Raw genomic sequence first — 12,194 nt, 5'->3', positions numbered from 1 at the left:
CAGGAGCAGAGAACAAGAGCCAAAATGGGTGGGGCAAAGGCTGTCTGGGAAGGTGGGGGCCTCCGGATGGCCACTCACTGGCGCTCCATCTCCTGCTGCTCCTGGAGGATTTTGTTGGACTCCATGGCCAGCCGCTTCTGCATCAGGAGCTCCTGCCGCTGCAGCTCGCGCTGCCGTGCCTCTGCCAGCCGCTCGCGGTCAGTCATGAACAGCTCCCGGCCCTGGTGGGGAGAAAGAGGCCCTTTGCTCAGGCCCCTGGGAAAGCTGTATATCCACAGCCATGGCTTTGGGGGGCCAAGATTGGGTTGCCTTCTCAGTGCCGTGCCTTCCCGTGTATTGCAACTCTGGAGGTCTCTGACCCAGGCTTCTTGCTGGACAGAAGCCCTTTTTCTCTACCATCAGTGTTTCAGGCCCTTGGCCCTTTCTGGGAGTGTGGGGCAGAGATATGAGGTCATAGGTTATAGGTCAGGGGTCATGGGGCCCCCACCACCTCATTCTGGACTTACAGCTCCAGCTACAATGGAGATGGTCAGGCTGCGGCTACTCTTCAGCACGTTCACAGCCTGTGGGAAAAGGAGGTCAGTCATCTGGGGTCTGACAGATAGACCAGGGCAGCCCAGGCAGAGACCACAGACACCATGGTGGTTGGGGTGAGCAGTGGGGTGGGAAGGTGATAAGGCCAGCAGATAAAGACCCTCACATCTTACCTCCTTGTGATCCAGGTTACAGAAGTCGATGCCATTGACTTCAACAATCTGGTCTCCTGTCTGAAGGAGAGATGGAGAAGGACTGATGTGTTACACTCACTCATCTGGAGGAAGGGCTCCTCCATGGTGCCAGGTTTAGGTGCTGAGTCTAAGTGGCTGCTTAACAACTCTTCCCAATGAGTAAAGCAGTCGAAAAATTTTGATGGGGCCCTGGGAGGGCCTCAAGCCTACCCTGTCATCTCTCCATTCCATAACTATCTTATTGGATATCAAATATTATGCCATTTGGGTCACTCACCTCCAACCCCACCTCTGCAGACAGGGAGCCAGGCTTCACATGGCTGATGAAGATGCCCGGTTTCTGGACTGGGCCACTGGAAATGCTGTGAAAGGTGGGAAATGTGGATGAAGCTCTACCCTCTTTGCTTGTTCCCTGAAGCACTCGCTTGTTTTCAATGTCCTGTCTATCACCCTCTATCTGGGCATTCAGTGTCCAGGATAGAGTTCATCCATGAATTCAGGACCCACAGACTCCATCTCTGTTTCCCTTCTAGCCTGATTTCCACTGTTCCCCTGGGTTACAGACACAGAAAACTACTTGTAATTCTCCCCACCCTATCCTCACCCATTATACCACATGTGCTGCTTCTTCTCTTTCTAGAACTTTCCTTTCATACCTTATGACTCAAATACTATCTCCTTTAAAATTTTTAAGTAGATCCCTTATTCTATCTCAAAATTGAGCAAGTGCCCCCTCCCCTGTGCCCCCAAAACATCTACAGGAAGGATGGCACTTGCTCATTCTGCCCTAGATCTGTAGCAGATATCACTAAGCAACTATAGCACTCTTTCCAAGCAAGCTGGATACAGCTTTAGAATCCTTTGCAGAGCCAGGCACAGTGGTACATGCCTATAAATCCCAGCATCTCTGGAGGCTGAGGCAGGAGGACTGAGAGTTCAAAGCCAGCCTCAGCAACTTAGGGAGGCCCTAAGAACTTAGTGAGACTCTAACTCTAAATAAAATATTTAAAAAGGGCTGGGGATGTGACTTGGTAGTTATGCACTCCTGGGTTCAATTCTTGGTACTAAAAAAAGAGAGAATACTTTGCAGAACAGTACCCCAGGAAGCCACCTACTAATTGATTAGAGATGGCACAGATAGGAAACCTATTTGCCATCCCTGATGCAGGATGTATCTCCCTCAGAGTCCTTTTCACCATATGTGGCACCTATGCATTTGGCTTCTATGTTGGTATCATCTTCCAGAAAGGAAAGATAATTTCTTATCACTTATAAAATGTTGAATAAATGTGAAGGAATGGAAATAATCAGAATAACAAAAATAATAATAACCAACACTTATTAGCCACTTACTACCTGCTAGACACTAAGCTTAGTACTTTGTTTACTTCTTTTGCAATAACTTTGTGATATGGGTATTATGCTCCCCTGTTTATAAAAGGAAAAACTAAGGCTCAGAGTGGTTAAGTTAAGTGGTTCAGGTTCTGGAGCCTGTGCATGGCAGGGCAGGGCTGGAACTGACCAGGGAGTGACTGTGGCACCTGCATACTTGATACGGACTCCTCGTGTGGCCCAGTGCCTGTTTGGAATTCCCTGACTGCCTCTTAAAGAAAGCCATGAGGTAATCTGTGACAAGAGAACTGTGACAGAGATGCCCAGATGGGTAGTGTCCTTTTGCAGTGAGTCAAGGGCCCACCCAAGGACCATGGCTCTGCCTCTGGGCCTCAATTTCTTCATCTGTAAAATGAAAACTGTTGGAGCTGTCCCTCTGGCTCTGGGTGGCTGCGAAGCTCAGAGTGGAACTCAGGCAGCAAGAAGTGTCATCACTGGTGGACAAGTCACCTCACTAAAATTGCATTGCATGTAAATATTCTACTCAATAGTTTCAAGTGTCCTCAGATGCAGCAGTGAAGAAGGAAAGAGGCATCAGGAGCCCGCTAGGGTCTACCTGCAACAACTGAGCCTAAGGCATGCTGCCACCCACCTGCAGCCAAGGCCCCGTGAGCCCACCAGGCTGATGAAGACTTTTTTCTCCTTGTGTGCCCGTGTCCCAGGAGAACCCAGGCTGCCTCGACTGCCCTGGAGGAGGAACAAAAGCAGGTCATTGGGTGTCAATGTACATGCAAATAGCCTTTTGAGCTTGTGATGTCTTTAGGGTAAGTACTGCCTAATTTTCCCAGGCAAGTCGGTCATTCTGCCCCTGGGGTGTGGGTCCGCACACTAGCTAGGCCAGCCGAGGGCCCACCACTCCACAGGAGCTTTCTGGGTGTCCTGGAGGCCCTAAGATCATGTCCTTAGAGCCAACCCTCCCTTAAGACCAGCTGCCCCTCCTGGAAGTCCACTCCACCAAAGTGCCATCACAGTGGGTCCTGGCCCTTACCCCAGATTCTGATACAAACTGATCCACATACTGCCATTTGAGAGGCTCCTCAGGAGAGCTGACAAGAGGAAAAAACAGAACAAATAGTTCTTAGAGATGATTTAGGGACCAGGCCCCAAGTCCATATCTGCCTCATTTGTAGCCTCCACTGGACTAGGAGCAGCGTGACCTGGGGGTAGAGGAGTAAGACCCCAGGGCTGATACCAGGACCTTGGAGGCACAAGGAAAGAGTGTTACGAGGAGGGTCTCACTTACCTCTTCACAGGGATCAGGCCGATGTCTGTGGGAGAAAAGCACTGGGGTTAGGGCAGCTCCCTGCCCTCTCTGTCCCCTGCAGGAGCTGAGTAACCCCGTTGTCTGCTCCAGTCCACAGTCACTGAGCCCCACCACCCTCTGGTCTCACTTACGTCTCACTTTGATGGACACAGTCTTCTTGGTTCTTATCAGATTGATGACCTCCTCGTGGGTGCAGGAGGAGATGGAATAGCCATTGATCCGGACAATCTCATCCCCCACCTTGGCCACAGAGAGAGGGAATAAGCACTAGGTGGAGGGAACATCTGGCAGCAGGAAAAGCCCACCACCAGGTGCTCATGGCCAGGCTAAACCTCTCTATGTGCCCTATTCCTTGTCACAACCAACCCACCCCACACCAGCCCGAGGGATCCCAGGGCAGGTGGTACTTCCTTTTACCCCATTTTACAGATGAGGAAACCAAGATGGGGAGTGAGGAGTTCAGTAGGACTCAGGTCTCTGTCCCCTCACTCTGGCATCCCTTCCACTCCACATGATTGTTATCATTAGGCCTGAGCCCAAAACCCATGGCTCAGGTCCCTCTTCTCAGAGCTTAGGCAAGAGTGGATTGGGAGACATGGGCTTGCAAGGCCAGCTGGGGATACATGCTGACACTGCCCCTGCTGGACACTACTGCTGCCTGGCACTCAAGCCCTGAGGATCAGACTGAAGCTTGTTATTGACTAAGCACAGAACTGAAGGACCCTCAGACATCAGGTGACACCTAGGCCCAGGGAGGTAATATTTTGTCCAAGGTCATGTAGGCAGGAGCCGCAAAATAGTAACTGGATCCTGAGTGCCCCTCTTCATTCTGAGGCCAGTGCAGGGTATCTGGGGGTTTAACTCCAACCACATGTGCTGACGCCTTGCAGACTTGTTAATACACAGCTGGATGCTATGGGGGCTAAGGGACACACAGCCTCTGAAGGCCCCCACAAGCCAACTCCCACCCTATAGCACTCCTACAGAGTCACCTCTTATTGTTGCCAGGAATGGCCCCCCCCCTCTCTCTGGACACAGACCCCAGTCTTCTTGGGGGAGGGGAAGTCCTGACAGAGGTGTCCAGAGACTCAAAAAGGCACAAAAGGGAGGGGCTCAGTAAAGAACTCTCTAGGTTTATGGGGACATTAGATTCAAGGAGAACTACTGGATTTGCTCCTTATACCTAGTTTTCACAGCAAAACTGCAGGGCAGGAACTTGTGTGTCTGTGAATCAGATGAGGAAATGGAGGCCCAGAGAGGTGCGATAACTTGCTCAAGGTCACCCCATGAGCAAATAAGGCTGTCAGGATCCCAAGTCAGGTGTTCCTGACAGACAACAAGCCTTGTCTCTTGGGTGTCTGGAAGAAGAAAAGAAGGGCAAATGGCTAAGCCTGGCTACTGTTCCCTACATCTTGTCCTCTCTGGATCCCTGCCACCTGTCAGAGCCTTCGAGTCCCACAGGAAGGCAGGGATTGCTCTGTCCATTATACAGCTGGGACCGCAAAGGCACAGAGAATCATTTTCTAGCCCTAGTAGATACAGCAAGTTGTACAGCACAGGCTGCCTCCGTGCAGGACAGAGACTTAATAAAGAATTCCTTTAGGGGGCAAGAGCAGAGGAATGGAGTCCCAGGACTAAGTCCTACAGAGGATCTGAGCCCCACTGGGGACCCAAGCTCATAGGTCAAATCAGCACAGGGTCTTTGGCACAGAACGTGCCTCTCCCCTGTCTTCCAGAATCTTCTCCCAGCTGTCCTCAGGCCTGAGATCTCCTTGGAAACATGAACCCAGGTAGGTCAATGATGCAAGTGTTTTCTCCCAAGCTCCTCTCAGTGAAGTTCCCTTTCTTGTTCCTAAAGGGAACTTGCCCAGGACCCCAGTAGGAATAAAATTCCCACAGGGTTCCTGGCTCAGGTTACAGGATCAACTTCCCTCTCCCTCTCCCTCCACAAAGAACCCTGCAAAAGGGCCTTTGTGCAGGCACCACAAAGATATGGACATCTGAGGGTCCGTGGAACAAAGGAGAGATGAGTCCATCAGCACAAGAAAGGGTGGATAATTCATAAGCCTGAGAAACAGCTGGGAAGGTAAAATCTGAGTTTCATTAAAATGTCCTCTCGTCCCCAAGCATTGGGGCACTGCTGAGAAATGCTCATCCGAGGACGAGAGCTCGCCCTGGAAAAAAAAGAGGGCCTCAGATGATGCCAAGAGAGGCGCTCATTATGTTTATTTCTCTGACTCTGTTTCTGGGCTGGAAAATGTGCCTCAGAGGAAAGGAATAATGAAGGGGCTGAAATTTCAGACGCCATCGGCGAGCCGTGAGACAGGGATTCAGAACAAAGCCATGTCTGTCAGCTCCCTATTTCCACCCCCACTCCTCACTCTCGGGTACCATTAGCACTGGAGCCCCCTGAAGCCCCTGGCTTGGCCTCTGGGATTGCGATTTCGATAACAAACACTCTGGAAGCTCTGGGAGGTGGGGAGGGCCTCCTTTACCTGAACAGACAAAAACACAGCTCCAGGCTCCGGGAGGAGTGAGACCTGCATGTCTGCCCTGCTCTGCTCAGACATGGAGGAGCAGGGACCATGGTGGAGAGGCACCCTGAGGTGTTAAAGGGAAATCTCTGGGTTGACCTTAGGAGACCCAGGTTCTAATCCTGACTCTGCCACTCACTGGACTCCAAGCCTCTATTAACCATAACTGGGGATGATACACCCAATGCAAACAGTGAGAATCCATGTGAGCTTGTATCCAGCACATTGTTAATCATTCACTGTCTCCCTCTCTCTGCTTATTTGTAAAACACAAAGCGCTTCCGTGTCAGGCAGTGTTGTAAGCTTTCTAATACTAATTCATTTTTGTTTCTTGTACAACCTGATGAGGTAGATTGTTTCATCATCACCCCATGTTGCGGATGGGGAAACTGAGGCCGGGGGTTAAGTCATTTCACCAAATTCACACAGCTTAATGAACAGCAAGGCCAGGTTTTGAACTGGGCAGTTCAGCCTCAGAGTCTATATTCTTAAGCATCATGTTACATTGGGCCTTCTTCCCTGCTGCTAAAGGTGACCTGTGCCAGGCTTCCGGTGCTGAACATAACTATGATCCTCCTTCAGGAAGTAGGGAGGTGGGGGCCAGTGGGGCAGCAGCATCTGGGACGAGGCAGCAGTTAGGTTCAAGAAAACAGATGGCCTGGGACCTGGTTTCTATGGAACTGCAGATACCTGTCAGGGCTCAGCAGCCTCTTCCTCTCCCAGAGGCTCAGGAGAGTGGGTGCCTGTACTGTACCACAGCGCCTAGCAGATGAAGGGGAGGCAGGAAGTCTGAGCCTCTGGGGCCCTCTTCCTTAGACTCTGCTCACTCACCTGGAGACCGACACTGTCTGCCTGACCTCCTTTGATGAGATGAGAGATGAAAAGCCCACAGCCAAATTCGAGGCCCCCACGCACGCTGAGGCCAAGGCCTTCAGGGTGCAGACGGTCCAGACGCACCTCCTTCAGCTTCCTGCCATGGTGTGAGGTGGGTTAGTGATGGCCCAGTTCAGCCTGACGGCCAGCACTGCCCAGCCCCCTAGTGAGAGACTCAGTTCATCCCAGGGTGACCTCTTCCACCCCTGCCTCTGGGCTAGTGACTCCTTCTGTACCTGGAGCGCCGAGGGGTCAGCTGATCATATTCCACCTGATGCTTCAGTGGGATCAGTGGCCGGATGGCATCAAACAGTGGCAGGCGGTTGGGCTCATTGATGACCAGCTTCAGGTCTCCAACAAGCACAGTGACGTCCATGGTCCTGCAGAGATAGAGGGGATGCTTGGTGCCTTACTCCTGACCAAGACCTCTGACCCAGCCCAGCTCCCCACTCACTGGGCCCAGGCCTAGGAATTAAGAACTCTCTTGAAAGGTCCAGAACTTCTAACTCTGGACCATGAGCTATGGAAGAGCTTGTTTCTCTCACATAAGTGTCACAGGAAATCTGTGAGTTAGGGACGGTTAACCCATTCTGCACATGAAATCAACCCGGATTTCAAACTCGGCTCTGCCTAGTTCTAAAGTTCAGGATCTTCCCACACAGGACAGCTCTGTGTGAGACGTGATGAGCTGTCTCATCCTCTGATCTTCTAGTTTGATCAGCTGCTAAATTCTAGAAATTCCACCCTCAGTATCTTTCTTGTGCCTTCACGTAATTCAGACACCTCTGCATCTCCAGCTGCCTGCTGATTTGCCCACTCTCATGTAATCTTTACTAATATAAGACATTCCCTTCTCAAAATCCTTCAATGGCTCCTTACTGCCTAGAGGACAAAATCCATTCTACCTGGTGGCCTCAGGGTCCTCTATGACCTGTCTCCTGGAATGTCTCCAGTCTGTGGCTCTACATGCTCTCAGGGTGCTCCAAGGTCTAACTCACAGATTATCTCTCATTCTCCATCCACACCCTGTGCTTCTGTGCTTCTGAACTTCTGATGATGCTGAGCCCTCATCCTGGGATGCCCTTCCCCAATATTTCACCATCCCAATTTCTTACTCTTCATAGCCTAGCTCAAGTTCTTCTGGCATCTCCCTGACCCCTCAGTTAGAAGTGAAAATTCCTTTCCTTAAATTCCTTCTTTCACTTCCACTTACCAATTATTTTATTGCAACTTATGCTAGAGTTTCTGGTGCTTATAATGCCTGTTCACCTCCCCCGACCAGGCCACAAGTGACTCAAGGAAACAAAGTGGATCTTCTTCATCCTAGATCCTGCATGCTACGTAGCAACTGACAGGAGCTTATAAATGTGGGCCAAATGAATCAAAAAGCAGGTGGGTGACCAGAGACATCCAATGCAGTGGCCAGGGCCTGCTTTCATTTCTTCTTCTGTCCTAACAATTGCACTCTATTAAATATATCTGGCTACTTTAAATCCTCCCCCATGATTACAGTGATCAACTTAAGGATGGAGTCCAGTCTGTTTTTTCAAGTGTACCCTTGACCTCTAACAGAGTCAAGAGCAAAGAATTGTATAGTTGCTAAAACAAGTTGCTGAAATGGCAGGTCCATTTGGCTCCCAGGAGCACGGAGCATCTGCTCCCCCAAGTTCCTCTTTCTTAGAACAGCTCATCCCAGGGCTCCCTGAGCATAGAGTACCCCTGTGGGGGATTGGTTCATAGGAGCTGGCCCAGCATACTTACTGGTGGTACATCCGCAGCACATCATAGAGATAGTCCTTCTCTGCATCATTTTCAATTAGAAAATCTACCTGTAAAACCCAAGGGCAGAATTACAGCTCCAGGCCCAGAAAACCTATAGCAGACTCCAGAGAGCAGAGGCCACACCAGAAACTATTCCAGCAGTTCAAGAAGAGTTGTGAAGAGAGGAAGGAAGACAGAGGTCAGGGTGACCTCCTGACCCCAATATGTCATACCCACGCAGAACAGAACATGCCAGGGTGGGCTTTTCACATCCAGATGTGGCCAGGCTGAGCCTTGTCCCAAGGTGGAGAGATAATGTGTACACACACAGGACGGGAACCTCCATGTGACAGTGACATCCCATGGCAGTGCTGCTGCTCACCCCATGGTTGCCATCTGTATCTGGAAGAAGCCCATTGTCTTACCTGATGGTGGCTGTAGTGCCGGATAACTGCTTTCAGAAAGGATTTGGGCCACTGGTTCGGAAAGCACATCCCACTGGTGGGAAGCACTCTACTGCTGAATTCTGTGACACCTTTGCTAGGGGACCTCTGCCCTATCCCGTCCTGGCCTAAGCTGGGAGTTCTGTCCGCTAGTCAGCCTCCTGGCCACTCCTTCCCCCTCTCCAGGTCCCTGTGTGTCTCCCCTGGAGGGAGGGTCAGGTTACATCATTTCAACTTTGCTGACGTCAATGGTCAATGGCTAGGACTCCAAGGTCAGGTTCAGGAGCTGCTTCATTAGCACCCCAATCCCTGGGGAGCCAGTGATCTGGGACCCCCAATTTCACTCTTTGGGACAGCTCTTTGTTCATCTATGTGCTATATCCTTGGCTCTCCCTTTAGCACAGGACGGAGTAACAGGGCAATGTGGAAGCTGGAGGGGTCCCTGGTTCTCTCCCTCCAGCCTCCAGGCTCAAGAGCATTATCCCAGGCTTCAGAGTCCTTAGTTCCAGAATAGGGACTGTCTGTTCCAATACAGAGAGGACTTGTAAGGCCAAACCCTTGGGATTTCTAGTCTGAGCACGGAATGCAATTTTCTAGTCTTGACCTGGCAGCACTTCTGCCCCTAAACTCAGGCTGGGCATTTCACTGACGATGAGCCTAACCTAGGAGGAGGCTCTCCATGGACTCATAGCCTAGGTGTCAGAAGCTCCCCAAGCTGCTCCAATCAGGGGAATTTCTGCTCCCTCCCTACCTCACTGCAGAGGCATCCCCCTAGAAGACGGGGATGGCACATGCGCTTGAGTCAGTGCTACTAAATCTTAGGATACTGCGCTGGGCTCTGGCCCACTCTGCTTCACAAGTGGGCACTCTCAAAAGCCCATCTCTATGAGGACACAAGCCTGGACTATCTCTACCCTCTTTAGCCTCAACTTATGTAAGAAAATTGGAGACTTCACCCAAAATATCTTGATAAATTAGATCAAGTCACCCATTATCTTCCTATTGTACTTAAAGCAAAATCCAAATCCAGACCCCTTGCTGTGTCTTATCCAAGCTCTTTCTGGATGCATGGGCATCCTTTCAGTTCCTCTCTCATGACAGACTTTCTTCTGGTGTATATTCCCCTATTCCTTGGATGGCTAGTCTCCTTCCCAGAGAGATCTTCCCTGGCTACCAACCTAAACAGAACCCACTCCCACCCTGCAAGATGTTTCAATTCCATCATTACATGGATTGGTGCTTGTAATTTAAGGTTTGCTGGGTTTTGTTTTTATTTTTTGTTTTTGAAATTGTATATCTCCTTTGCTTGATAGAAAACCTAATGAAGGGAAGGATGAGGTCTTGGTTATTCTAAATTCCTCAGGCTTAACATATAGTTCTGTGCTCAATAAATAAGTATTTATTTATTGGGTGAATTTGTCCTCACAGTTCAGGTTGAAGGAGCCATGGGAACAGAAAGGAAAGGGAAATGACCTTTGCAGAGCCCCCATGGTGGCACTGGGCATGTGGGCTTAATTCCTTTGCATATTACACCATCCCTGTGAGCACATATCTCACACCATTTTGCAGAAAGGACCAGAGAGGTTAAGTAAACTCACTGAAGACCCTATAGTTATTAAGTGGAACTATGATTTGAACCCAAGTCTGACTCCAAAGCCTATGCTCTGCTGCTAACCATGTCCATTTGGTGTGACTCAGGCATCCCAAGGGGAAATAACTCCCAAGGCTCCTTAAAGTCAACATTTCCAACCTTTTGCTTTTAAGATATCTTGTTCAAAAAAAAAAAAAGATATTTTATTCCTCGAACTGTTAAGAAAACTTTTTGATTGGTTCAAAATGACAAAGAAACAGAACACATGTCTTTTGTTTTTGGTTTTTGGCACTGTGAATTTAACCCAGGAGCACTTAACCCCTGAGCCACATCCCCAGCCCTTTTAAAAATATTTGATGTAGAGACATGGTCTCGCTAAATTGCTTTGGGTCTTGCTAAGTTGCTAAGGCTGGCTTTAAACTCATGATCCTCCTGCCTCAGCCCCCCAAGTCACTCGGTTACAGGTATGTGCCACTGTGACTTGCAGAACACTTTTAGATGATACTTTGAACCCCAAATGTTCTGTTCTCTCAGGGGAGGATAAAAATCCCGCCTGCTTTGGTTGGAGTGAGGACACCCTCACCAAAGGACATCCAGCCTAATTCTAGCCACGGGTGGTGAGAGAAGCAAAGGGCCAGGAGAGGGATCTCTGATTGGCTGAGGCCTTAGGTTTGGAGTCCTCTCACCCCTTTGCAGGAGTGCAGCTAGCAGCAGCTTTAGGGTTAAGCAGAGAGGGACTGTCCTCAGAGGACAGCCTTTATTTTGCTCTGGGTAGAAAGCTAAGGTAGAAAACTAAGGGAATTTGTAGCTTTAGAGTCTAGGAATGCTCTTCTGCCTTCTCTAAGCCAAGCACAGAGCACTTGGTGACAGTCTTTGTAGAAAAGAGCTGGGGGTGGAGGGAGTCCCAGGCTCCTGACCTGTGGACAGTCCTTCAATCCTGACCACTGCATTCAGAGGTCCTTACCCAGAAACTACTTTCTACCAGTCTGCTTCTGAGAGCCTCATGTCCATGGGCTCTCACTTGGAAGCTCATCTAAACCCTGTTCCAGTCTGTTCTTGTCTGCTATTACAAGGTCATTACCATCACAGTCCCTGTGGGACTCACACTGCAGTTGAGCAAACCTCTTCCTCACACTGGAACCTCCCCAATCTCAGTCAGAATGTCCCCTCCACCTCTACGGCTAATATTTCCATTTTTTTAAAAAAAATCTACATACAAACAGGTGTGGAGAGAATCTAAGTGATGAGTCAACAGTAGAGCCCACAAATGAAGGGACAATTTCCCATTCAGAAATGTCTCTAAGGAGACAGAGAAATAGCCTTACTTTGTTCTCTGGAAACACACACTCACATTTCACTCTGCAGACTTTAGAATGTTCCAGAAGAAAAGAAAGAAAGATAGAAGTCTTCTAGAAGTCTGAGCATGCTGTAGCAATGCTACCATTAAACTAGACTTTTAGACTATTTTTTTTTTAAATTACATAGTATTCCTTTCTCCTAGAATTCTGCCTTCCACTTGTCCAGGGATCAGCTTCGACAGACGCTGCTTTGACTACTTGGTACTATTCCCATGTACTTATAAAGCTCCTGGCACACAGTAGATCTTTG

At 49.5% G+C, this 12,194-nt stretch overlaps 1 protein-coding gene across 7 annotated transcripts in view; it reads right to left on the bottom strand.

Moving 5' to 3' along the window:
* Positions 1-12,194, bottom strand: part of Ush1c (USH1 protein network component harmonin) — a 42,985-nt gene that overhangs the window by 25,486 nt on the left and 5,305 nt on the right. For all 7 annotated transcript variants that reach the window (XM_078046397.1, XM_078046394.1, XM_078046391.1 and 4 more), the window contains exons 2-12: positions 8,553-8,620; positions 7,028-7,171; positions 6,750-6,888; positions 3,516-3,624; positions 3,364-3,388; positions 3,109-3,166; positions 2,713-2,807; positions 1,006-1,090; positions 708-767; positions 507-563; positions 79-221 (exon numbers count right to left, since the gene is read on the bottom strand). In XM_078046397.1, coding sequence (XP_077902523.1) covers positions 79-221; positions 507-563; positions 708-767; positions 1,006-1,090; positions 2,713-2,807; positions 3,109-3,166; positions 3,364-3,388; positions 3,516-3,624; positions 6,750-6,888; positions 7,028-7,171; positions 8,553-8,620 — 983 coding nt within the window. The remainder of the gene's footprint in view (positions 1-78; positions 222-506; positions 564-707; positions 768-1,005; positions 1,091-2,712; positions 2,808-3,108; positions 3,167-3,363; positions 3,389-3,515; positions 3,625-6,749; positions 6,889-7,027; positions 7,172-8,552; positions 8,621-12,194) is intronic.

The sequence above is a fragment of the Ictidomys tridecemlineatus genome, chromosome 4 (genome assembly GCF_052094955.1).
Source record: "Ictidomys tridecemlineatus isolate mIctTri1 chromosome 4, mIctTri1.hap1, whole genome shotgun sequence".
In the NCBI taxonomy this organism is placed as follows: domain Eukaryota; kingdom Metazoa; phylum Chordata; class Mammalia; order Rodentia; family Sciuridae; genus Ictidomys; species Ictidomys tridecemlineatus.
This window is presented reverse-complemented; position numbering and strand designations above follow the sequence as displayed.